Below are 25,873 nucleotides of genomic sequence, written 5' to 3'. Positions count from 1 at the left end.
CCCTGTTCCTCACAGCCTCTTACTCCACCCCAAGCCTATTCTAGCCTTTTCTGCTAGAAACTTTTCAGTGTTGCCATGTCACTACCTGCCTGGCTTCCATCTGCCCCTCTTCTCCAGCCAGACCCCTTTCCCAGCAAGACCAGCCAACATGATGAGGAGGTTGGGGCTCAGGGATAAGAGAGCAGAGGTGGGAGCTCAGCATCTACCAGCGCTGAGGGAGAAGAAACAGACAGCAAAAGGAAGTGGAGTGAAAGGGGGTTTTGAGAGGGACACTTTCTGGGGAGAGTTTCCCTGCACATCCGAAGGGGATATCAGCATCTCTTCTCTCATGCACTGGAGGATTATCATGGAGTCCCACCCTTGTGGGGAAGCCAGAGAGCTTGTGGGTCCTAAGAAGCTACTGTGGTGTGGAGGGAAGAGGTGGTGCATGGAAAGGCTGTCTCTGATATTTACAGACTAGAAGTCAGGATAAAGTAGAGAAATTGAAGATAGCCCTTGCCCAGAACTAAAGGAGTCCTTGTGGAAACCCTGCAAAACTTAGAGAAAGGGCTACTGGTGAGGGGGGAGGGGGGGGCGCAGATAGCCTGACTACAAAATCCACCTCCCTGCCACTGGGAAGTGGGAAGGAGCTTCCCCGCCTCCAAGATCTGGAAGGTTTCCGGCCAGAGGGTGATGGCTCAAGCTGAGAATATTACTATCCTCAGGGCCCAAATATTCCCCACTCCCATGTGGACTGGACCCCACACCCACTCAGTCAGGAGCAGTCACAAAGTTGACAGCTTCTCTCCCACAGGGACAGTTTTGGCTATGAGGGACGGGAAAGAAGCTGCAGCATCCAGGAATGGCTGAAGGTGGGGAGCCCTGGGCTGCAGTAACAGGAAAGGAATGAGAGTAGGGGAGCAGGCAGAGATAGGGAGAGGGGCCTGGGAAAGGAAGGGAGGCCAGGTATGTGTGCGACTGCAGAGAGAAACGGCTTGTGTGTGTGGCTGGGGGTAGTTTGGAAGTTGTAACGAGTCTCGGTTCTCCCTCCTTTCTGCTTTGGAAGCTTTGGCTATACATATTTGGCAGCTGTTTTGTATAAACAGTGGTATCACTAGGGCGGGCACAAAAGGGAGCAGCATGGAGGGGCTGTGGGTGGTTGTATGGGGAGGGAGAAAGGCCATAGGCAATAATGACCTTAAGGGGATGTGATCTGGCGCTCCTCTAGCTGCACCTTCCCCTTCAGAAGAGGAGTCCTTGTCTCCCTGTTTACACTATGCTCCAGATACCCAGATATTGTTATTCTCTGTCCTAAGGGTCACAAGTTTGTTTCCAGAGCCTGAGTGGGCTGCTCTCCCAGATTCATTTCCCCGAGGACTGAGTTTGCCACTGAAAGGGTGGCCAAAACATGGTTGGTTGTTGGGGAATATCGAGGGAGCTTGGACTCATGGATTAGGGAGGATATCAAGCTCCTCAGGGCATGGGATGAGGGGCTGAAAATAAGGGTGGCAGGACACTGGCTGGGCCTGCCTGTTTACTCTTGTCCCTGGTTGTAAATGTTAGGGACAACCTGTTCACAGCACAGGGCAGGGATGAGGGCTGTAATAGGGAGGCTTAGACATTGGAACCAGAAGTGGGTAGCATTTGCTTTTGGGCTTCTCACTGAGGGAGCAAGAAGGGCCAATGCCTGAAGCCATGGACATAATTATCTACAATATGGTTCCATAGGATAAGTGAGACAGCACATTTTTAAAATGTATATTTTTAACATTTTCAATTACAGTTGAAACATCACATTGTTTTTAATAATTGTTTTAAAGAATGTTTTTAGCTACAAAGGAAAAACTTTGAAGATAGTAGATGGTCCCCACATACTCCACACCCAATTTCCGCTTTTATTAACACCTTACATTAGTATGGTACATTTGTTACAATTACGATTATTACAGTTGAACCAACATTGATACATTATTATTAACCGATGTCCATGATTCATTCAGATTTCTTAGTTTTCATCTAATGTTCTTTTTCTGTTCCAGGATCACATCCAGGAGACGAGTTACATTTAGTCATCATGTCTCCTAAGGCCCTCTTGTCTACCACCGTTTTTCAAACTTTCCTTATTTTTGATAACCTTAACCTTAGTTTCCTCCTTACTTTTCTTTTTACTTCTCCCTGTATTCAAGCAGTATGCAGGGCCAGGAGATTCTGGGAGGGCTGCCAGATTTGGGGGAGAAGTGGTGATGTGTGTGTAACTGAGGGAACCTCAATGTCGCCTCTGGAATACAGGTGTGGAAATGAGAACTCTGGCAGACCCAGAAGTTTAGGAAAGAAAGGAAAAGAGACCAGGAAAGAGGGAACGTATTGCTAAACTAACGCCACACCCTTGTTGTGCCTACTAACTAGCGGGTAAAGAAAGGGTGTCAGAATATGATTTAAATGCCGGTTCTGCAGTGACGTCATTGGGCGACGCCTGATGGCGAGCGGCCTTTCGAGAACCCTCCCCCCGTCAGCCTCCTGAGTCCCTGTGATGCCTCAGCTCTTACGTGTCCTTTCCTAAAGGAGAGAACAAGTGGGCTGACTAGCTTAGTCCCTTGTTTTTCTCGCTCGCTAGCTCAGTCCGAGAAACTACAATTCCCAGAAGACCTCGTGGTGTGACCTGTCGCTTGCTGCATTCCTATTGGTTCATGTTAGTTACTCCCAGCCAATAGAAAATTAGCTCTTTGATAAGTGCCAAAATGGCGATACCTGGGACCTAGAACTAGACTGTCCGGTAGGCTTAATTTGGGGAGGTGGTGGATGAAAGGAAAGAGGGAATTATAGTTTCAGGGCTGGGGAAGGTGGAGGAAATGGGGGTGGGGGTGGAGAATCTAGATTTTGGAAAATCTAGATTTTGGGACGCAGCCAGAGCGAAGGGAGTAATTAAGCAAGTGGAACTGTCTTAACTCTTTGTTATCCTTTTTACTTTTTGTATTAAGCCCCTTTGACACCCTTTTCTTAGTGCCCCAGTTCAAGGAGGGATGGTTCAGGAGGGAAGAACCTAACAGTAATCGTACCACCTCCCTTACCCTTTTTTCCTTTTCAGTTCCTCTGCCTCCGTTAAATTTTCTTGTATCTTCACCGTTCCATTTAACTCTGCCCTCCCCTTTTCTTTCCCTCAGAATCTCCTCTCCTCTTCTCTAGTTCGGTTTCTCCAACCTCAGAGCTCACTGCCTTCGGCCCTGCTTCCTCAGAGTGAAATCATGAAGGTGGTGAACCTGAAGCAGGCCATTTTGCAAGCCTGGAAGGAGCGATGGAGTGACTACCAGTGGGCAATCAACATGAAGAAATTCTTTCCCAAAGGAGCCACCTGGGACATTCTCAATCTAGCAGGTCTCAAGTGAAATAGGAAGGAAGGGTGGGAGGGCTAAACCCAGAAAAGTTGTAACCACACAGTCTTTGTTATTCCTCTTGCAGAAGCACTGCTGGAGCAGGCCATGATTGGCCCTTCCCCCAATCCTCTCATCCTGTCCTACCTGAAGTATGCCATTAGTTCCCAGGTAAACTGCTCCACCTATTCTGGCAAAGGTAAAGGACTTGGAGTACAATTGTTAGCTCACACTTTCTAGGTGAATTTGTTTGAACACACCACTTCTCTGAGCCTCAGTTTTCTCCTGAAAAGAATGATATTTCATTGGTTATGATGAATATTACATGAACTTATTCTATCAATAAATATTCATGGATGCTTATATGTGCCAGACAGTGCTGTAGGCCCTGGGGTTATGGCTGTGAACTGATACCAGCACCGAAAGAATTTAGTGAGTAATACAGACTAAATAAACAGTCAGTCAGAGGATGGGCTTATGATATAGGCTAGGACAGGGTACTGGGGGAGTACGTGGGAGGGGCACCTAATCCAGTCTGAGCAATCGGGGGATGTGATGTTTAAACCAAGACATGTATGTTGAGTAGGAGTTAGCCAGGCAGATTGATGAGAGTATACAAAGCCGAAAGAAAAGCATATGCAAAGGCTGGGAGACAAAAACCACGTGGTGTTGTTTAGGAGCTGGAAATAGTTCGGTATGGCTAAAGCAGCAGTTTACATCTCAGGACCTTTTATACTCTTAAAAATGATTGAGACTCCCATAGAGCTTTTGTTTATGTGGTATCTATTCATATTTACCATTTTAGAAATTAAAACTGAGAAATTAAAAAATATTCATATATTTAAAATTAATAAAAAATAAACCCATTGCATGTTAATAGAAATAACATTTTAATGAGAAGTAACCATATTTTCCAAAACAAAAAGAAATCAGTGAGGAAAGTGACATCGTTTTACATGTTTGCAAATTTCTTGAATGTCTGGCCTAATAGAAGACAGCTAAATTCTCATATCTGCTTCTGCATTCAATTGTACTAGTAGGCTGTTTTGGTTGAAGTATATGAACAAAATCTGGCCTTACACCTCAAATACTTAGTTTGAAAAAGGAAGAGTATTTTAATAAACGTTTCAGATAAATGTGGACAGTCTTCTTTAATATCACACTAAAATTTAACAGGTGATATGAAACCACATCAGTGAACTTTTTATACTGTTACATTACCATTTGGTCTTTCTTGCTTTTATCCATGCATGCCTGATTTTATAATATTATGAATTGGTCATTTGGAAAATATTCATTACTGAGTTATACAGATATTCCAGTTGTTGACACATTTAGTTATATAACGTCATCACATGGCATGGAGCCTCTGGGACATTCCACTGTACAATTGTGAGAAAATGAGAGTGGAAAAGATAGATAACATCATAGTAGTATTTAAAAAATAGTTTTAACTTCACAGACGCTAGGGGTTGTTCCTGGATCATATTTTGATAACTGCTAGGCTAGCACTTCAAGGAGACTGGTTTAGAGAGACATAGAGGCTAGGTCAAAAAGGACCTGTGGGTGATGCTAAGGAATTTGGAATAGGGTAATGAGTACCTATTTAAGTGGCTTTAAGTGGAGGAATAATGTGACAGGATATATATATATATATATATATATATATACATACATACATACATACATACACGCACACATACAGATGTGTGCGTGTATATATGTATATCTAACATGCAATAAAATGTGCCGATCTTAAGATTAATTCAGTGAGTTTTAGCAATTATATATATATACCCATGTCATTAACGTCCAACGTAAGATACAGAACATTTTCTTTCTCCCAGAAAGTTTCCTTGTACCCCTTCCTAGTCCATTCTCCTACAACCACTAAATGTTTTCTATCACCCTAGATTAATATTGACTATTTTTGGATTTCATAAAAATGGAATCATATACTCTGTATATTTCTCTTTTGTTTAATATCAATGTTTTTAACCTTTATCTGTGTTGTTGTGTATGTCAGTAGTTCATTCTTTTTTAAAAATTGCTGAGTAGTGTCCCTCAGTTGGCACATAGTTGTATTTCCTCTTTCTTCTTGGCATCATCTCTGCTTCCATATTAGCACATACTTACCTGCCTTATTCTTTTTAACTGCGGTATAATATTCCACGTGTACTGTATTTTGTTTTTTTTTAATTTTTTATTTTATAATCCATGTTTCACTGAACATCCTTATACTTACCTCTCTGCATATCTGGGAATATTTCCCTAGGATAGATACCTAGAAATGGAATTGCTGGTTTGAACAGTACCCACATATTAAATTGTAGTAGAGAGGTGGCTGGTTAACTTAGTTGGTTAGAGCGTGGTGCTGGTGGCACCAAAGTTGCCGGTTTGATCCCTGCGTGGGCCACTGTGAGCTGCGCCCTCCTTAAAAAAAATAAAATAAAATAAAATAAATTGTAGCAGATCCTGCAAAGTGCCCTCCACAAAGGATTGCATCAGTTTGCACCCCGCCTCCATAGTGTTTGACAGTATTCCCCACACCTTTGCCAATGCTGGATAGATTCCTTTAAGATTTTTTCCCAGACAGGCAGAAAATGGCATCACATTATATTATGTATTTCCATGATTGTGATGTTGAGCATATTTTTATATGCATATCTTCTGTGAATTACTTATGTATATAATTTGCCCATTTTTCTATTGTTTGATTATTTCCTTTATTTTTTTGGTAACAGCTTTATTGAGATATGTATCATGGACTATTTGGTTTATCCATTTAAGGTATATGATTCACTAGTCTTTAGTATATTCAGAGTTGGGCAACCATCACCACAGTCAATTTGGAACATTTTCATCACCCTGGGAAGAAAGAATTTTTACTGATTTTTAAGTGTCTTTTAATATAATCTATCTTCTAATCTTTATCTGTTATATATGTTTTAAATTTTCTTTGTTACTTTTCTTTAACTTTGTGATTTTATTTTTTTGGTATGTGGAGCTTTTAATTCTTTTTTTGTCAGATTTAACTTTTTTTTTTTTTCTATATGGCTTTTGTCTTCTATATTGGGTGGCCTGCTCCAAGGATCAAAATATATTCTTCTCTAATTTCTGCCAACACTTCACTTTTATGTTTTATATTTATTTTGTCTAATACATTTAGAATTTATTGTCGTTTGAGGAAAAGATCCAAATTTATTTTTCCAAACAGATAGTTAGCTCAACTGCCTTTGTTGTATAGGCTATTCTTTGTCATATCCTAAATTCTTTCAATAGATGAGGGTCCATTTCTTGACAATCTAGTATATTTCATTGATATATTTGTCTTTTTCACATCAGTACTTTACTAGTATGTTTGCTATCTGGCTAGGCAAGTCTTCCTGTAGTTGTTTTATTTTTCAAAAATTTCTTGGCTGTTTTCAGGCATTTTCTTTTCCAGACAAATTTTAGAATCAATTTGTTAAGTTCCTTTGAATCCTTTTGTTTTGATTGGAATTTTCTTGACTTTGTGGATTTGGGGAATTTGTGGATTAATTTTAGAAAAATTACTCTGGTTGTAGTTTGAAGAATGAATTGGAGGAGGGTAAGACAGAAGGCAAGGAGACCATTTAGTCTGGCATATTTTTTCTATAAAGGACCAGATAGTAAATACTTCCTGCTTTGTATGCCATATGGTCTCTGTCACCACTATTGTGGCATTATAGCATGAAAAGATATAGAAATATGTAAATAAATTGGAATGCCTGTGTGCTGATAAAACTTTTAATTACTTATAAAATCTGATGAGCCAGATTTGGCTTGCAAGCCATAGTTTTCCAGCCTCTGGTTTAGGCTATTGTAGTGATTCAGGTAAGAGATGATAGATACTAGCATGGACTGGGGAAGTGGCAGCAGGAAAAATGAATTCAAGAACAATTTAAGAAGTGACATTGAGAGAATTTGGTGATTAACTGGATGAGAGGCACGAGAGAGGAAGAAATCCAGGCTAATGTCTAGGTTTCTGGTTTGGAGGACTCGGTGACTGATAGGATCGTAAGGAGCCAGTGAGAGCACAGTAGGGCTGTTGTTAGGGTAGGGATGCAGATGAGGGGTGGAGAGGACATGTTTGATTTTGGCCTTGTTACGTTTAAGGTACCTGGTGGACTATCGAAGAGAAGGTACTCAGTAGGCAGTTGAATTCAGGAGGAGACTAGAGCTTTTGATTTAGGAGTCGTCAGATGATAATTGAAGCTATGGGTATGGGTGAGATTGCCCAGAGAGAGTGTGGAGAGTGAGCAAGGAAGTGAGTGACCCAAGCCACATTCCTGAGGAGCCAATCACATTTAAGGATCACACACAGGAAAGGAATTCCACGTAGAAGTCTAAAAAGAAGGGGTCAGCTAGGAGCGTAGAAAAGCAAGAAAGGGTGGCATCAAGAAAAGCCCAGGGAGGAAGGGAAGGACTGAAGAATGAGGAGGGGTTTCCTGGTGTTAGATTCTGCTGGGAGGTCAGTGAGATCAGAACTGAGACATGTCCTTGGGGCTTAACAACGGGTTTGTTGGTGAGCTTAACGGGAAGATTCATGCAGTGGAAAGGACAGAAGTGATTAAAGTGGGTTGAATTGCAAATGGAAGGTAGGAAGGTAAAGACAATAAGTGTAGAGACCTCTTATGCCTTGAAGAGCAGGAGAGAGAAAGTGGTGGTTAATTGGAAATGTAGAGTCTGCAGGAAGTTCCTTTAAAAATAGATATGTAAGCACTGATGGGAATGGCAAGAGGGAGAAAGAGGCTGGAGTAACAGTGAGAGAGAAATAAATACACATGAAAGACCTTTGTGACTTACAAAGTGCTATGCAAAATTAGTAATTTATTCCTCTTTCACAGTCAAGAGGCTCTTTGGTCCAGTGCTGTGCGTGTAGAGGGCACTTAAGAGCAGTTGGGGTATTGAACATGAAGAGCAGAGAAGATTAGAGAACAGCTGCAGGGTCAGTCTGGGCTGGCCAGCTGTGCAGTGGGCCACACAGACGGTCTCCAGTCCTGGACTGGTGGTAATTTAGAGCTTCTACGTTGATAGATGTATTAAGCCTGAAATAGGTTAAATCCTGCTGTGAAAAAACAGTTCACCATGTGGAAAGTATTTTTAGGTCTCTAGAGTAGAAGTACTTTATTGATACTGTTAGCAAAAATTGAACACAATTCTGAATTTGGAGACCATATAAACTCATTGTAAGTAACGGCATCCCTTAGAACATACAGAATTGCGGGTTTCTCTTCTGGTAGTTTGGGGTCAATTTGTAGTGGGAACGTCCAGCTCCCCCTTCAGGTTGGTATCCAACAAGGTTCAGTTCTCTGCCAAGCTCTTGCTATGGGGACATCAGTTATAAATAAACAAACACTTGCCTGGAACGTTATGGTCATCCTGCCCAGGCAGGCTCCCAACTTTCTGATCACAGTCAGACACTAGCACTGGCCTCATAGTGTTTCCTGCTGAGAGGGGCACTAAACACTAATTGTGTATTTAAGTCCTCTGTGTGTTTTGCACCTGTTTACCCAAGAATATTAGTTAAAGATGTCTGAACAGAGAGCAGTCTGTTCACATGATGGAGAAATTAGACATGGAGGGCATTGCCATACACTTAAAATTCACCATATGAAGGTCATGGAGACTGACTTAGTTAGCTTTCTTCTTAAATCTTTGGAAGTTTCTATTCCTCTGGTGAAGACAACCCACGAGGCAGGTATCTTGACAGTTTCTGTCATTGTGTCCTGCTTTTTCATTTTGCTGTGTTTTGCCACTGTTCCCCCCGCCCCTTTTTCCACCGCCCTCCCCCCCCACTCCGGTTCAAGCCGTCATTTCTCAGTCTAGTTGTATAGGACACAGCTCCCTAGCCCATACTGGTATTATGAGCCTTGCGCTCCCCCCGGCTGAGGCAGTCGCTCGACCGTTGGCCGCTCACAACAGCTCGCAGCAGCTCACGGCAGCTCTCACCGGCTGCCGGCCATTCACGCTGCTGCCGGCCACTCACACAGCCGCCCACCGCAGCTCGTGCCAACCTCCGGCTGCTCACGGCAGCCCAGCTCCAGGGAGAGCTGTTGTTCACAGTCTTAGCTGTAGTGGGCACAGCTCACTGGCCCATGTGGGAATCAAACCAGCGACCTCAGCATTAGGACCACCGCGCTCCAACCACCTGAGCCACCAGGCCAGCCCTTGCCACTGATTTTGAGTATATGATTGTAACTGTTTTCTATAGTATTACTCCTATTTTATCAGCATGCTATAATTATTATTTTTTAAATATGGCAACTTAAAAGACTTTGTAGGGTTTAATTTCATTCGGGAGAAATTACGTCTTTTTTTTTTTTTTTAAAGATTTTATTGGGGATGGGGAACAGGACTTTAATGGGGAACAGTGTGTACTTCCAGGACTTTTTTCCAAGTCAAGTTGTTGTCCTTTCAGTCTTAGTTGTGGAGGGCGCAGCTCAGCTCCAGGTCCAGTTGCCGTTGCTAGTTGCAGGGGGCGGAGCCCACCATCCCTTGCAGGACTCAAGGAATCGAACTGGCAACCTTGTGGTTGAGAGCTCACTGGCCCATGTGGGAATCGAACCGGCAGCCTTGGGAATTAGGAGCACGGAGCTCTAACCGCCTGAGCCACCGGGCCGGCCCGAAATTATGTCTTTTGAACTACATCTGTAATCTTATGGTGATGAATAGGTTTTACTAGTAGAAATTTATTTTAAGCTAAATAAATTTTTTTCAGAATGTTAGTTACTAGAATTCATTAACCCAAAACAATAGAAATGGAGGACCTACCTTCAGCTAGGCCCCGGACTAGGTTCTAGAGCAACAGATATAAATTCAACATTATTTCTGTTCTCAGAAAGCTCACTCTTTAGGTGGAATTTCCCAAAACGTATTTTGGAAATACTAGTTAAATGAGATTCCTTGGTCAAGTAAGTTTGAAAAGTAAAGCTTGCTTCTTCAGAGTAATCTTAGAGATTCTCATTGTCTACAGGTATATTGTGGTTCAGAAAAGTCCTACAGTAAAGAAAGCTCTTTACTAAAAGAACCTTTACTTTGCAGAAAGCTCTTTATATATATATTTATCCCAGAGTTTCTCAAATTCATATCACACAGAAGCTATGTGCATATGTGTGTGTGTAAAATTCATTTTTAAAATTTTTTTTATTATTTTCAGTTGACATTCAATATTATAAAATTTCTTAATATCTTCAAGAACCTTTGGAACAACATTATCCAGTAGAACTTTCTACAGTGATAGAAATGATCTATCTTTGTGCTGTCTGATACAGTAGCCACCAGCCACATGTGGCCATTGAACGCTTGAAATGTGGCTAGTATGACTAAGGAACTGAATTTTAAATTTCTTTGAAATTTAAACAGCCACATGTGGCTAGTGGTGTCTTTATTGGACAGTGCAGCTTTGGAAGCTACTTTGGGAAATACTGATCTAAAGGTGTGTTTTTTACTTATTCATTCTACAGACATTATCATCAAGTTTATGGGGGTCACTGAGTAAAAGTATTCTCGCCCTCAGGAAGCTCCTGGTTTTGGTGGGGGCAGCAGGCACCCGCTGTGCAGTGATGAGCATAAAGGGATTACTTGGAGCCCATAGGAAGGATTTCAGCTTTGGGTGGGAGGTTGGGGTTGGTCAGAGAAGGTGTCCTAGAGGATAAGTCCTGAGAAATGAGTAAGAGTGTGTATAATGAAATGCACTGCCTACTTCAAGGTGCAGATACTACCTAGTCATTACAGGAAATGTGTGCTGGTCTCCAGTTCTTGTTCAAATAAAATCTCTCTTGATAGAAATTATAGAGGTAAAGGAACATAACCTAGCTCTTATCCATCCTTCTGCTCACTGACAGTCAGTTAAACCTTGCGTGTAGTGGACAATGAGTGGCATGTGAACATGAAACGTGGCACCTGGGGATACCCCCAAATCATCTTCTCAGTGGGTTTATGCTTATGATGTCACCGGCGGTGAGTCTGATAGGAGCAGGAATGGGTACAATGTCTAGTGTTAGTGCCTCTCTTTTAATGGGTTGAGGAAGGCCACTGGAGGGGGTTGAGATTTTAGGAGAGCTGTGGCAACTTGAACTGTCAGCGTTTGTTTCTCTTAACTGGGGGACACTAATGGTCTGAACTTTATCTTTCTTCTTTCCCTCTAGATGGTGTCCTACTCCTCGGTCCTCACAGCTATCAGTAAGGTATGACCATAGCTATTCACAAGCCAGGTGGGGGGCAGGGGGACAGAGATATGGTAGTGACAGGGAGCCCCATGTCCTGGACCGCTCTGATCATGTGACCGCCGAGGCTGGCGGCAGCACACAAGGCCTCTGGCTGGCATTACTGCCTTCCATTGGAGGGAGGGGCATCTTGGGAAGTAGGGACTGGCAGTTAGGAGCCAATTTCCAATGTTCAAAGGATGCCAGGTGTGAAATCTGAGGTGGGAGGAAAGATGAGCAGGAATCCTGAATGTCCCATCTGCCTCGTGTAAGACCGGGGCTCGACTGGGCCTTCCGTAGCATCGCCAGTGTTCTTTCCACAGTTTGATGACTTTTCCCGGGACCTGTGTGTCCAGGCTTTGCTGGATATCATGGACATGTTTTGTGACCGACTGAGGTAACGGCAGGGGTGAGGGGCTCACAACCCCCATCATTAGCTTAGTATAAAGGTGAAGCTGCATGTACATAGACTGAGCCCAACTCTGGGGGTTTCCACACTTCTTCCCACCTGTTCATCTGCACCTATCCATCCCCATCCTCTTCTACTTATTCCCTGAGAACAAAAATGCCTCTCCTGGATTTGGAATGGCTCATTTGAAATCTTGTCCAGTGGAAGGCAATGGGGCTGTCTTCCCCGTCTTTGCTAGCTTCCCAGCTCTTCTCCCCAGTAGGGGCGTGCCAGGCGTGCCAGGCATCTGGGGATCATTGGTGTGGGTCAGATTTCAGCCATTGGAGCAGAGACTGATTTTGCATCCTTTCCTGGTAGCTGTCACGGCAAAGCCGAGGAGTGTATCGGGCTGTGCCGGGCCCTTCTCAGCGCCCTCCACTGGCTGCTGCGCTGCACTGCAGCCTCTGCGGAGCGGCTCCAGGAGAGTCTGGAGGCTGGCACTCCAGCCGCCGGGGAGAAGCAGCTTGCCATGTGCCTCCAGCGCCTGGATAAGACCCTCAGCAGCACCAAGAACCGGGCCCTACTCCACATCGCCAAACTAGAGGAGGCCTGTATGTCCCCTAGTTCCCCTGAGCCCCACCTGCCAGTGCTCCCATAGCTGGTTCTTTAATTGAGAGGGGAGAGGCAGGATGGCATCCCACTTTCCAGGAGGATCTGAAATCATCCCACTTCCTTTTTTTTCTCCCCATAAGCATTGCATACATCCCAGGGACTTGGGCAGGGTGGCACCCGAGCCAATCAACCAACAGGTATTTACTGAGCATTATTGTATGCCCAGCACTGTGCCAGGTGCTGGGGGCGGGGGGTGGGGGGCTACCGAAGGAGCATGTGGCAGGGTCCCTGCCCTCAGCCAGCGTACATGCTAGTGGGGAGCAGGACTAGCATGTAATATACATGGAAGAAATTAAGAGGACAAGACAAGCACACCGCCATCCTTGTGTTTTCTCCACGTCACTGACCATCTGAGAAACACATGACTCTAGTGTTTGAGCGTTGCCCAAAATGTCCCTTTAAACATTATACTTGTCTGCTGTCAGGCCTGCTGTGCCGTACACCTCTTCACTCAAGTGCAGATGTTAAATACTGGAACCCTCCAGAGCCTGAGATCAGACAGATCACCTAATGGGAGGGAAGATCCTGGTATTCTGCACATGGGGCCTGAAAGCCACAGTCTTGCTGTGGCTTGGGGGACCACCCGAGGCTCTCTCATTCTCCCATAATGAGAATGCTAGAATGGGTTACCCCCAGGTCTTCAGGACCTGGTTAAAGAACTTGTTTCAGGATTCATATACTTATTACTGCTCAAAATGTGTTCTATTGCCTATGAAAAATCCAGAAAGGTGACCACTGTGTAAACATGGGCTGTGTTGACAGTTTCTTAACTATCTGGAGCACTTAACAAATGTTTATTGGCTGAAAAATGAATGAATATTTAACTTAATTTGAATGGATCTCAGGTCATACCTTTGTTTTTTTTCCCTATGCTACATGGAGGTTAATGGGCTAGTTGGTGCCATTATTCATCATTTGACCCTCTGGAATTGTAACTAGGATAAGTGACTTATAATTAAGTGCTAAATCATTCGGTATAGACCATGAGTCAGGCATTTGGGAGGAGAGCTCAGTGGGCTGGACCAGTTGGGGAAGTTATTAAAGGCGCTGGGGCTTGAACAAGACTTGAAGGACAGTGAGAGCCGGAGCAGTGAGGATGAGTAGGAGGGGCATTTCAGGAGGGAGAGCAGCTAGAGCAAAGAAGCAGACAATGAGTGGATGAACACGGAAGGCTGTGTAGAGTCCAGCTTGACTGGGGTGGAGAGTGATGGCCACTTGGCAAGGCTGGCCCACTCCTGAAGTGACGTGTGGCTGCCTCCCGGTTCCAGTCACTGGACTCCACTCCCCGCCCCCGCCTCTGCCACTGCCTGTGTTAGGACATACCTAGTCTCTAAAGTCCGCTGCACGCATCCCCTAGAAGTCAGGCCTCTGGGAATGGTTTCTCGGGGCTCCACTGTTGGTATGTACCCTCCTTCTGGAAACAGTGCATGCTGCCCCCAGGCCCCAGCCTCCATGTCACCCTCAGGGGAAGCCTCCCTGCGTGGTTTTGTGGGCCCAGGGGGCGCCAAAGCCCAGGAGTTTGGGGCCAGTCTCTCCCTCTCCTCTGTTTCCCATCATGTTCCTGCATTTCCTTTTCTCTGCTAGCCTCCTGGACAGCCATTGAGCATTCTCTCTTGAAGCTTGGAGAGATCCTGGCCAATCTCAGCAACGCCCAACTCCGGAGCCAGGCTGAGCAATGTGGCACACTCATTAGGAGGTACCCGGCTCCCAGGGAGAGGTGAAAGGTCATGGGTGGGGGTGGGATGATGTAGCACCTGGCCCCGACCATTCTGCTCTCACCTCCTCTGCAACTCTTCCTAGCTCACCAAACACTGTCCCCTGTGTGTCTGTTCCCTCAGCATCCCCACCATGCTGTCTGTGCATTCTGAGCAGCCGCACAAAACTGGCTTCCCTACAGTCCACGCGCTGGTCCTGCTCGAGGGCACCATGAACCTGACAGGGGAGACACAGCCTCTGGTGGAACAGCTGATGATGGTGAAACGCATGCAGGTGGGAGGGCCAGAGTTGCTTCTCTGTCTCCAAGGTGGCTGGCCTCCAAGGGGGCAGGAGGGAGGATTCTTCGGGTCCTTCTGAGAGAAATAGCGTGTCTCCTGTTCATGGTGGAAAGTGGATCCCCGTCCTGCGTGGTTCTGCCATCTCACCTGACGTCCCTGGTCCTCACGTTAGAGTAGGGAAGTACCTGTGCTTTGTAGTGTCAGGCCCAGCCTGGTCCCCAGGAGCCTGCAGAAGATGAAGGGGGGATGGGGGCCCCTCTTACGCCTCACCCTTGGATCTTCCCACAGCATATCCCCACCCCCCTTTTTGTCCTGGAGATCTGGAAAGCTTGCCTTGTGGGGCTCATCGAGTCTCCTGAGGGCACAGAGGAGCTCAAGTGGACAGCTTTCACCTTCCTCAAGGTACCTGGGACATGGAAGCAGCAAAGACCCATGGAATGGTTCTCAGGAAAAGCAACAACATCCTGGACCTCTGCCCCATGTTTCTCCCCACTGGCGTCATGCCCAGCCTGCCAGATCCCCTAGCACGAGTTCCCATTGATTATTTTCTCTAAAAGTCCCAGGGCCATGTTTAGCCCACTTGGCAGGCCTCTGCTGTTTCTTAGCACACAGGTGCTGTTCAGCTCAGCTGTCAGCCAGATTGGTGGAGGGCAGTTAAGGGAGCCAGGGAAGTGGGGCCTGGTCTTGAAGCGGGGTCCCTATGTCCTGTAGGCTGAGGGCACCAGGTGCTTGGGTACCCGTCAGCTTCCTGATTTGGCTCCAAGAATGGTTTCCCTTCCGGGACAAGAGTGTTCCTATCTCTCTGCCCAGAACAGGGGGTTGGAGGGGATGTCATTAGTTTGGGTGAATGAGAGGAACTCATGCTTTCTGTTTTCCCCCTGCCTCACCCTCTAGATTCCACAGGTTTTGGTGAAATTGAAGAAATACTCTCATGGGGACAAGGTGAGTTGAAGAAATGAGATGGGAGGGGCACGGGAGTGGGTGAATTCTTGTTTCTGCCCTGGAGAAACAAGGGCAAGGGAAGGGTCACGTAGGCCCTAGCTGGGCAGTAGCGCGAGTTTGTGACTGGGGGAAGGGAAGTGTGTGTGTACCTGAGCACCTGCTGGCATCACACGCATTCCGTCTCCAGACAGGAGGCAGCCAGGCTGCTCCAGAGTCAGGGTTGTCTGAAACGGTCAGGGCCAGCATGGCCATGCAGGGAGCAGTGATGCCTCCTACTTGTGAGTCTAGTGACTGGAAGCCAGTGGGTGGGCACTGCCAACTTGTGGGCTTTTATATCCAGAAGAGTGTCCTTGTGAGCCTGCATTGCAGGCTGTGGGTGGGGAGGGGAACCTAGAAGCCAAATGGCAGTTTCTGGCCACTTACAGGACTTCACCGAGGATGTCAACTGTGCTTTTGAGTTCCTGCTGAAGCTCACGCCCTTGCTGGACAAAGCTGACCAGCGCAGCAAGTATGAACTCCCCTGCTCGCTCTTCTCACTCTGCCCGAAAGGGTTCTGGGCTTTTCTACTGCTCTTCTGTCTCCTCGTTCACTCCCCTTGGCGGGAGCAGGCAGCAACAGCCCAGTAGTTCCGAGTGCCTGAGCCCCTCTGCCCTCTCTACCTTCCCTCCCTCACTCCGAAGCTTCTTTATCCCAAAGGAGGGAGGATACTGGGCTGGGACCCACTGCTCCTGCCCCTCAGGAATCCCTGATCTGCGCCCTGTCCCCTCATCATCTTTTTCCCCTCACAGCTGTGACTTTACAGACTTCCTACTCCAAGAATGTAGGAAGCAGGGGCTTTTGTCTGAAGCCAGTGTGAACAACCTCATGGCCAAGCGGTAAGTGTGAGCTCCCTTGGGCCGGTCCAAGGACTGGGGCCCACTTCCCGGGCTCCCATAACTGCCCTCCACCAATCTGGCTGACAACTGAACAGTACCCGTGTGCTAAGAAATAGCAGAGGCCTGCCAAGTGGGCTAAACATGGCCCTGGCACTTTTAGAGAAAAGAATCGATGGGAACTTGTGCTGGGGGATCTGGCAGGCTGTCATGCCCGCCCTCTCATATCCAGACTAGGCTGCTGGGTGTCTCCCCTCCTGTGTAGAGTTTGGGTTGCGGGTGGCTGGGACCAGGCCACGGATTACCAGGATCAGACACTGATTTCTGCAGACCGGGGTTTTGCCCTCTTAGGTGCTGCGCTTTAAGTCTCAGCCTCCTTTGTGATCAAAGGCAAAATCCTAAATCTTCCTTCAATCTTAAATGAACTTTCAAAGTACAGTAGATGTAATGACCAATGACAAATTGAAGCAATTGCAATATTGGATACACTTTCATAAGCGTCACCTGACACCAAAGCTTCTTATGTGCTTCCTACCTTCTCTGTGCCTCTGCTTCTGGGGCTAGACTAGGGAGTGTGTCAGGAATTTATCTCGCTTCCTCTTCTCTTCTCTTGGCTGTTTACGGCCACAGTGCAGCAGACCGGGAGCATGCACCCCAGCCCAAATCAGGAGAAAATGCCAACATCCAGCCCAATCCTGGGCTGATCCTCCGAGCGGAGCCCACTGTCACCAATATCCTCAAGGTGAGTGTACCCTTCCCTTGCCACCAGGGTCATCTCTTCCCTCCTTCCAGTTTTCCCTCTACTTCCAGATACATAAACAGAGGCCATACACCTCTCTTCTGGCTTTTATATACAGTTGCTTTGGAAGCAGAGAAAGGGGGAAGGCAAGGGAAGCCACCCCTGAAAACTAACGTTTTCATTGAGTATCACTTGTGAGCCAGGCGGTAGGTGCTTTCGTTTAGGTCGTCTCATGCAGAACATGGGCATTCTCACAGTACTGACCTAGCCCGCTGCGGCCCCACCTCCATCATCCCAGTGAAGTTGATAGGGAGGGATTGGAGAGCAAGGCTAGATTTTAGGAACTGTGTTCTAGATTGGAATCAGAGAGATGTAGATTAAATTGCAGGCCATGGTGTGCCTATGGGCTGGAGACATACAGAGAGAAAGACTGTGGCTAGGCTGCATCTGGGGGGTCTTCAGTGTGCTTTAGGGCTTGATTTCCTCTCGTGTCCCCAGACGATGGATGCAGACCACTCCAAGTCCCCGGAGGGGCTGCTGGGGGTCCTGGGCCACATGCTGTCTGGGAAGAGTCTGGACTTGTTGCTGGCTGCAGCCGCCGCCACTGGGAAGCTTAAGTCCTTCGCTCGGAAATTCATCAAGTAAGGAAGGCTGAGCTCCTGACCAGGGTTGGGGATGCATATCTGAAGGAGGAGGTAGCAGGATAGGGGTGAGGCCCTGGGGCGCCCAGGCTAAGGCAGACCATCCCAGCTGGAGACCCTGGAGGAAGAGCCAGTTCTTTGGCATTTTATTCTCTACAACTGAGGATGAAGTGGAGGCGTTTGAGGAGGTAACAAGGCATTGAACAGTTGGCGTGGAAGGATTTCCACGTGTTATTAATCAGGGGCGCGCAAATTCTGTGGACTTTTCTTTGGTTGACCTGGCTGGAATTCGATATATAGAACATTGCTCTATTCAGCAAGCCATTCTCTAGGTCTTGGACATTTTAAAAATAGATAAGAGTTTTTTTTTTTCTGTAGCAATGGTGTTCATTTTAAGTTTAACCTGTAATTCGCAGTCTAGTGACTGTCTCTTTGAGTGGATGTAGCGCCCCCCCAACTATTGCTCAGCCCATGTCCTGGTTGGTGTAACCCGTCTCTATTCCTTCCACAGTTTGAATGAATTCACGACACATGGCAGTGAAGAAAGCAGTAAGTCAACACTGAGAATCCCAGGCCCGCTTGGCACTGAAAGAGCTGTGGAGGGAGAGCTCAGGGGAGGGAAAAGGAGGCCTTTTCTCATCCTGGGAGGCTCTGTTCTCCCCCCAGCGATGACTGATGAAGCTTTCGGGGAGGCTGGAAAGAGGGTAGTGCTGGGAAAAGGATGCTTCCCCAACCGCCCCTTTGTCTCTCTGGCTCCCCCTTATGCTTTGGCTGGGTATGGTGGGGAAGGAGGGTATAAGGAATCCAAGGAAGGGATGATGTTCCAGTTAAGACTCAAGAAAAGGATTCTGAGCCTCAGAGCTTTGAAGGAGCCACTTGGTCCCTGACCTTCCTTGAAGTGAGTCCTGATTCCCTCCCGACCCAGGCAAGGGCTTTGGGCCCCTGCCCGAGCTGAGGGGTCAGCCTTCTCATCCTTCACAGCCAAAGCAGCCTCAGTTCGAGCCTTGCTCTTTGACATCTCCTTCCTCATGCTGTGCCACGTGGCCCAGACCTATGGCTCAGAGGTGAGTGAGAGGAAAGCAGGTGGGATTAGGGACATAAAGTGGGTGGGGCAAAGAGGAAGGAAACCACCCATAGCTCTCCTACTGTACTGGCTACTCGCCCCCCCCCCGCCCCCATCAGTCTCCCAAGCCCATTGGTTCTGCTGGCTGCAGAAATCAGGTGCCCACTCTGAGAAGTCAGTCGATACCCCATCACATCCCTAACCTTCGGTGCCACATTCACACCGACCACTAGGTGGCAGCATAGCCCTTGTCTTTCTCTACACCTGTTTGTCCCCAGTTCTTCTGGCCAGGAAGGGAGAAAGCTGCAGGGCAGGAAACTGAGGTGCAGGTTGCCACGCCCTCCCCACCCAGCTGGTGACTCTCCCTTCCTTTCTCAGGTGATTCTGTCCGAGTCAAGCACAGGAGCGGAGGTGCCCTTCTTTGAGACCTGGATACAGACCTGCATGCCCGAGGAGGGCAAAATCCTGAACCCCGACCACCCCTGCTTTCGGCCCGACTCTACCAAAGTGGAGTCCTTAGTGGCCCTGCTCAACAACTCCTCGGAGATGAAGCTGGTGTCAGTGGCCTGGGCACCCACTGCAAGGGTGGCGGTGGGGGCAGCTCCAAGTCCCTCTCCCTCAGCCCATCCCACGCTCCCCTGTGGTGATTTTTCTCCCCCCACTCCTTTTTCTCCCCTCCCATCCCCTCATAGGCAGATGAATTGGCACGAAGCCTGTCTCAGCATTTCAGCGGCCATCTTGGAAATCCTCAATGCTTGGGAGAATGGGGTACTGGCCTTCGAGTCCATCCAGGTAGCCCACCCTGTCAGCAGCCATCTCTCTTCCCTGGGATACAGAGCCAGTCTTTGATAGCTTGTTATAGTTTGTAAGAACAAGAAGACCCTTAATGCAGGAGCTCATGTTTGCATGTTGATCTTCCTTGTAATCAGAGTCTTAGCTACTCCTTTCCACCCAGGTAACTTTGGGAAAAATCACACTTGGGCTCCCAGGACTCCACCCGCTGCACTCAGCTGCCCGCAGAGGCTGGGGAAAGTGGGAGCCAGGGAAGGGGACCCAGTGGCCCTAGTCACCCTTTTCCCCTCTCAGAAAATCACAGATAATATCAAGGGAAAGGTATGCAGTCTGGCGGTGTGTGCCGTGGCTTGGCTTGTGGCCCACGTGCGGATGCTGGGGTTGGACGAGCGTGAGAAGTCGCTGCAGATGATCCGCCAGCTGGCAGGGCCACTGTACAGTGAGAACACCCTGCAGTTCTACAATGAGAGGTCAGTAACCCGGCCCCTCCCTTCTGGAACGCTGTAGGTCTGTGTGAGAAGTCAGCACCTCCCGTCACCAATATCCCCCTCTTCTCTTACCTTCCCAAACACGGTGCTCACTTCCTCCCTCACTTCCTTATTCACGGGTTCACTCCCTGACTCAGGAACATTCTCTGTGTGTCTCTGTGCCAGGAGTGTTCTAATTCAGCACCTGCTGTGTCTCAGAAATACAGACCCAAACAGCTATGATTCCTGCCCTGAGAGAGGTCAAGTTCTGGAGAACTAGCTTGCCAGAAGAACAGTGATTGTCTTCGCAGTGTCACTGTCTAGGAACTGTGAGCCCATCTGTACATTTTAGAGGCCTTGGGTCTGCCCAGCCCCTGACCCCCTGCCTGGCTATCCTTGATGACATTTTTCTGCCTTGGCTTTTCGGGGTCTTGGAGGACCTCTCTTCAGCTGTGTTGAGTTCAGTGATATTGGTTCATTCACCCACCCAATAAGCTTTTTTTTCTTTTTCTCTTTTTTTTAATTGTAAAAAACACATAAAATCTAACATCTTAATCATTTTTAAGTGTATAGTTCAGTAGTGTTAAGTATATTCACACTGTTAGGAAACAGATCTCTAGAATTTTCATCTCATAAATCTGAAACTGTATCCAATAAGCAACAACTAACCCTTTTCCCCCTACCCCTAGCTTCTTGTAATATCATTCTACTTTCTATTTCTATGAATTTGACTACTTTAGGTACCCCAGGTACCTAAAATCATACAAATCATACAGTATTTGTCTTTCTGTGAGTGGCATATTTCACTTTGCATAATGTCCCCAAGGTTCATCTATGTCGTGGCACATGGCAGAATTTCCTTCCTTTTTAAGGCTGAATAATATGCCATATGTACATGCCATATTTTGCTTATCCATTCGTCGGTCGATGGACACTTGGGTGTCTACCACCTCTTAACTGTTGGGAATAGTGCTGCTATGAGCATGGGCATGAACCAACTGATAAATCGTGAGTGGCGACTCACGAGTAGGCGTCAGGATGTCTTACAGGGGACAAGTGGAAAACGGAGCTGAAGTGAGGTTGGGGAGGGCCTGTGAGATCCCATCTCCTGTTTGTCCCCCTTTCTTCCCTCATCATCCTCCCCACCACAAGTAATGGAGGGTTTGCTCTGACATCAGCCATGCTAAGCACCCTGACTCCTACCTGGGTGAGGAATAGTGGGAAATCTGTGCCTCCATTATGCAGTCTAGTAGAAAAAGTGGCTCAGAAAGTCATAGCGACTCACCTAGCATTCCAGAAACAATCAGCACTCAGACCCAGGTCTGTATTCACAGTCAAAGACGCTTCATGAGAAAATTCCTGGATATACACTCACGTTTGCCCAGCGACCAAGGGCCGGGAAGCGTCCTGTGGGGGCAGCCCTTGGGCTCCTGTCCTGGAAGTAACAGTTTGCTTTGGGAGGAAGCCAAGGCTGGGCGGGATCCCCCTGAAGCGCTCGGCACAGAGGGAAGTGATTGTATTTATTTCTGCCAGAGGATTGGCAGGGCCAGGCCTGGGGGATGGGGGAAGCTGGAGAGAGAGAAAATGTGAATATGTTGTTGGAATAACCTGGAGGGGGGAGAACCCCTCCTTCCCCCCAATAGGCTTAGTGCCCAGCAGGTGAGAGTCCTTCCTGGAGCAGGACTGGTAGGGTCAGCTCTGCTAGGGGTTGCAACTTCCTCTTGTCGCCTCCCTCAGCGTAGAATGGGGTTAATTCCCCAGGAATATTTCCGTAACCCAAGTCGTGGGAAAAGTCTGGGCTGGGCGTTTCTTTCCCTCCCCACCCTGGTTCCTGAAGCCGGTGCTGCTTGAGCCTCGGGTCCTTCCCCCCCCCCCCCCCAGGGTGGTGATCATGAGCTCTATCCTGGAGCATATGTGTGCTGACGTGCTGCAGCAGACGGCCACACAGATCAAGTTCCCATCCACGGGCATGGACACGATGCCCTACTGGAACCTGCTGCCCCCTAAGCGACCCATCAGGGAGGTGCTGACGGACATATTTGCCAAGGTGCTGGAGAAGGGATGGGTGGACAGTCGCTCCATCCACATCTTTGACACCCTGCTGCACATGGGAGGCGTCTACTGGTTCTGCAACAACCTGATTAAGGTAGTTGGGGTGGGGTGGGTGTGGGCCAGATACATGGGCCAGGGGAGCAGGTTTCCTCAGGCTGCAGGAGACATCTGAGAAAATACCTGACAGGATCAAACTCGGTCCCATCCTCTGACTTCCCCACACCCAGCTTGGTCAGCCTGGCCTCTCTCAGAGGCCTCTTAAATGCTGCGAGAAGATTCCTTGGAATACAGAGGCTGGTCCTCTCCTGGAGAGTGCTCCTGGATTCTGAGGGGAGCTGTCTCCTCAGGTAGCTCTGACCAGAGGCAGAAGGAGGGACGGAGCAGCGGCTGGAGCTCCCCGTGCGCTCCCAGGGAGATGGGCTGGAGTGGCAGGAATGTCAGAGCCCCACATTCTGGGCCCTCGGCTCCTAAACACCCCCTCACCTGCCTATCTAGGAGCTCTTAAAGGAGACACGGAAGGAACACACGCTGCGGGCAGTGGAGCTGCTCTATTCCATCTTCTGTCTGGACATGCAGCAGGTGACGCTGGTTCTGCTGGGCCACATCCTGCCTGGCCTGCTCACTGACTCCTCCAAGTGGCACAGCCTCATGGACCCCCCTGGCACTGCTCTCGCCAAGTAGGAGTCTCTGCAGAGCCTCAAATCCCCACAGCCCTGAGGCGGGCACCCTTCCCTGGGGTCACCCAGGGAAGCTGGGTGGTGGGGAGGCCCTGGCAGATGGGGCCAGATCACCATGGGCACAGAGACCCCCTTGGAAGCCCCTCTAATTTTACCTCTTTTCCCGGAACCGTTTGCCAGGTTGGCTGTCTGGTGTGCCCTGAGTTCCTATTCCTCGCATAAGGGACAGGCGTCCGCCCGCCAAAAGAAGCGACACCGTGAAGACATTGAGGTAGGGGACCCCTCTGTTCCCTTGTTCAGCAGACGTTTCCTGAGCCTCTTCTGGTAAGAGGCTCCTTCCCAGGCAGAGACAGCGAGGCACGCTCCCTGCCCCCGGGCGGCCTGTTGGTCACACATCTGCAGGCGTATCAGCTAGCGGGTCTCACTCGGATTGTTGGAGGGGCTGAGGAGAGGGACACGCAGAGGGAAGATGGCCCTGCTGGAGATGGCTGACTGAGGCCTGTGTGGATGTGGCTCTTCCCCACTCTGACCTGAGCTCCAGTCCTGTTGCCCAATAACGGGAAATTGGGGGATCCAGGAGTGGGTAATAGTGAGTCTCCTGTCCTCCAGGATTATATCAGCCTCTTCCCCTTGGACGACATGCAGCCTTCGAAGCTGATGCGGCTGCTGAGCTCCAATGAGGACGATGCCAACGTCCTTTCCAGCCCCAGTAAGTATGCGGACGGCTGGGCAGGCAGCTTCCGTCCCTGTCCCTGCTGAGCTGTTCTGCGCTAGTCCCGACTGCCTCCATCTTTGCTGGCTGGTCAGAGAGGGGCTGGCAAGTGTTTGTCCCATTTTGTCCCCTAGGGGCTGCTGCTCAGTTTCCTAACCCCAGAGAAACCAAAGGTTGCTGTGGGTCTCCCCGTAAGGGTTGAAGTTCTTCTGCCCCATCCACTCCCAGCCTGGGGCACCACTGTCCCTTCCCCACCCTTTACTTACCACAAGGTGGAGGGAATAACAAGCTACCCCAGTGAGTTCACAGCCTTGGGCAGAGTCTGTGCCGTTGACTCACCAGCTCTGCCTTTCCTTCCCCTGAAACAGGCCCTGAGGCGTGGGCTGGGACCCAGGGCTGCTCCCACTCTTCCTGTCTGAAGAGCACCCCTCCCCCACCTGACCTCCCAGCTGTCATGACCTCTGCTTGCTAAGGGCTCCTTCTGTGGCACTTAATTTTTCCTATTTCTAAGAGATTTCTCCTGAGCCTGGAAGTTTCTGAGGCCTCTTAGGGACTAGGGAACCAGCTCTGCATTTGAACAGAGGAGAGATGCTGGGTCTGCCACCTACCAACCCTATGACCTTTGGCTACTTAGCAAATCTGAGTCTTGGTTTCCTGTCTGTAAGTTGGAAATGTGAGGATTAAGCAGCTTAGTCCACGTTCAGCCCCCAGATAAGCTCTTAGAGCCTGGTGGTGCTCACCAATGTTAGTTCTTGTCTCTCATCTCCTTACGAGGTTCTCTGTATTTGGGGCCCCTCTGTGTACCCTCCACACCTGATGCGTGAGGTCTTCCCCGGAAAGGCGGTTTGAAGGCCTGAAGCCATTTCCTCAGTGTTGCCTCCACTTGTCCCCACAGCTGACCGGTCCATGAGCAGCTCCTTGTCGGCCTCGCAGCTCCACACCGTTAACATGAGAGACCCACTGAACCGAGTCCTGGGTGAGTCCTCCCTCCCCGCTCCTGACGAGGGCTGAGGCCTCGTCACCTGGAAGGGGTCCTCCCGGTGCCCTCTGCCCCCGGCCACATTCCCTCCCACCCCCCTGTCCTCCATCTGCCCTACTTGCTAGCTCTCCTGTCTCCCAGGCTCCCGTTTAGTGCCTCTCCTGACTCGTCCCAATTTTCCTTTTCCATTTCCACTTTTTACATCCCCAGTTTGGAGGGCACTCTTAGCACTTCTTTCTGTTCCCTTTTTGGTCCCCTTCTCCCAGAGTCTAATCTCTTCTCAGACCCTTCTCATGGAATTCTTCCTTCTCCCCCATCCCACACAGCCAACCTGTTCCTGCTCATCTCCTCCATCCTGGGCTCTCGGACCGCTGGCCCCCACACCCAGTTTGTGCAGTGGTTCATGGAGGAGTGTGTGGACTGCCTAGAGCAGGGCAGCCGAGGCAGCATTCTGCAGTTCATGCCCTTCACCACCGTGAGTACTTCCTCTCGGGGCAGGGGCTGGCCCCACCTTCTAGATCACATGGGGTCAGCAAGTCTCAGCAGAGCTTGGGGTTCAGTGGCTAGCACTCAGAGTGGGGGGGCCTCTTTCCTCCCGAGACATTGCACCCAGCATGAGGTAGCTCCAGTGAGCAGCTGTCTGTCTGTCTGTCTGTCTGTCTGGTAGGTATCGGAATTGGTAAAGGTGTCAGCCATGTCCAGCCCCAAGGTGGTTCTGGCCATCACGGACCTCAGCCTGCCCCTGGGCCGCCAGGTGGCTGCCAAAGCCATTGCTGCACTCTGACGGGCTTGGAGGGGCCGCAGGGGCCCTCTGGGAAGGCCCCAGTCCCAGGCGCCTCGAAAGGGAACAGTGAAGAAAGATGAGACATCATTGCTCATATCCACATGACGTAATAGCCTCTTGTAAGTTTCCAGGTCTTTCCCCTCTCCCTGACTTCTGACCTTTTGGATGTCTCTTGGTCTCGTTCTTTCATAACTTCTTGTCCCCACTGCCCGTACCTGAAGAGAGTGAGCCGCCTGATTCCTCAGCTCCAGGCCATGTCACCACACCACACTCCCTCCCGGCGCCCTGCCCCCTTCCAAGAGTAGATGTACCTCTGAGGAGCTTTGTAGGTGCCGAGTATGTGTATGTATATATGTATATTGTTATTTTGTAATACACGAGGGACATTCCCCTCAGCTCACTTGTAAATAAAGATCCTGTAGCTCCCTTGCTAAGTGCTGTCAGTGCTGTGTCCGATAGGGTGGGAACGGTGTCTTCTTGGAATCCTGTGTGCTGTGGCTGGGGAGAGACTCGGCCAGTGGTTG

The 25,873-nt window shown here is 48.8% G+C and overlaps 1 protein-coding gene and 1 non-coding gene across 6 annotated transcripts in view; both read left to right on the top strand.

The window, feature by feature from the left end:
- Positions 1-25,783, top strand: part of MED24 (mediator complex subunit 24) — a 30,564-nt gene extending 4,781 nt beyond the window's left edge. The window contains exons 1-27 of one of the 5 annotated variants that reach the window (XM_033090129.1): positions 2,673-2,752; positions 3,141-3,351; positions 3,436-3,518; positions 11,519-11,557; positions 11,899-11,972; positions 12,342-12,574; positions 12,716-12,772; positions 14,220-14,331; positions 14,474-14,624; positions 14,918-15,031; positions 15,524-15,571; positions 15,997-16,079; positions 16,360-16,446; positions 17,074-17,185; positions 17,681-17,823; positions 18,335-18,372; positions 18,805-18,887; positions 19,265-19,443; positions 19,579-19,678; positions 19,973-20,148; positions 22,027-22,291; positions 22,693-22,874; positions 23,055-23,145; positions 23,484-23,583; positions 24,482-24,562; positions 24,892-25,040; positions 25,233-25,783. In XM_033090129.1, the coding sequence (XP_032946020.1) occupies positions 3,222-3,351; positions 3,436-3,518; positions 11,519-11,557; positions 11,899-11,972; positions 12,342-12,574; positions 12,716-12,772; positions 14,220-14,331; positions 14,474-14,624; positions 14,918-15,031; positions 15,524-15,571; positions 15,997-16,079; positions 16,360-16,446; positions 17,074-17,185; positions 17,681-17,823; positions 18,335-18,372; positions 18,805-18,887; positions 19,265-19,443; positions 19,579-19,678; positions 19,973-20,148; positions 22,027-22,291; positions 22,693-22,874; positions 23,055-23,145; positions 23,484-23,583; positions 24,482-24,562; positions 24,892-25,040; positions 25,233-25,349 (3,027 nt within the window). In that variant the 5' untranslated portion in view covers positions 2,673-2,752; positions 3,141-3,221 and the 3' untranslated portion in view covers positions 25,350-25,783. Of the gene's footprint in view, positions 1-2,672; positions 2,753-3,140; positions 3,352-3,435; positions 3,519-11,518; positions 11,558-11,898; positions 11,973-12,341; positions 12,575-12,715; positions 12,773-13,529; positions 14,035-14,219; positions 14,332-14,473; positions 14,625-14,917; positions 15,032-15,523; positions 15,572-15,996; positions 16,080-16,359; positions 16,447-17,073; positions 17,186-17,680; positions 17,824-18,334; positions 18,373-18,804; positions 18,888-19,264; positions 19,444-19,578; positions 19,679-19,972; positions 20,149-22,026; positions 22,292-22,692; positions 22,875-23,054; positions 23,146-23,483; positions 23,584-24,481; positions 24,563-24,891; positions 25,041-25,232 lie in introns of those variants that run through there. The other 4 variants (XM_033090131.1, XM_033090130.1, XM_033090132.1 and 1 more) reach the window with 4 other exon arrangements.
- Positions 18,623-18,726, top strand: LOC117014144 (small nucleolar RNA SNORD124). Its single transcript, XR_004421448.1, has one exon. It is a non-coding gene; the product is annotated as a small nucleolar RNA SNORD124 (small nucleolar RNA).
- Positions 25,784-25,873: the final 90 nt, after the last annotated feature.

The sequence above is a fragment of the Rhinolophus ferrumequinum genome, chromosome 21 (assembly GCF_004115265.2).
Source record: "Rhinolophus ferrumequinum isolate MPI-CBG mRhiFer1 chromosome 21, mRhiFer1_v1.p, whole genome shotgun sequence".
Lineage (NCBI taxonomy): Eukaryota > Metazoa > Chordata > Mammalia > Chiroptera > Rhinolophidae > Rhinolophus > Rhinolophus ferrumequinum.
Note: the sequence above shows the minus strand (reverse complement) of the source record. Positions and strands in the feature narration are given on the sequence as shown.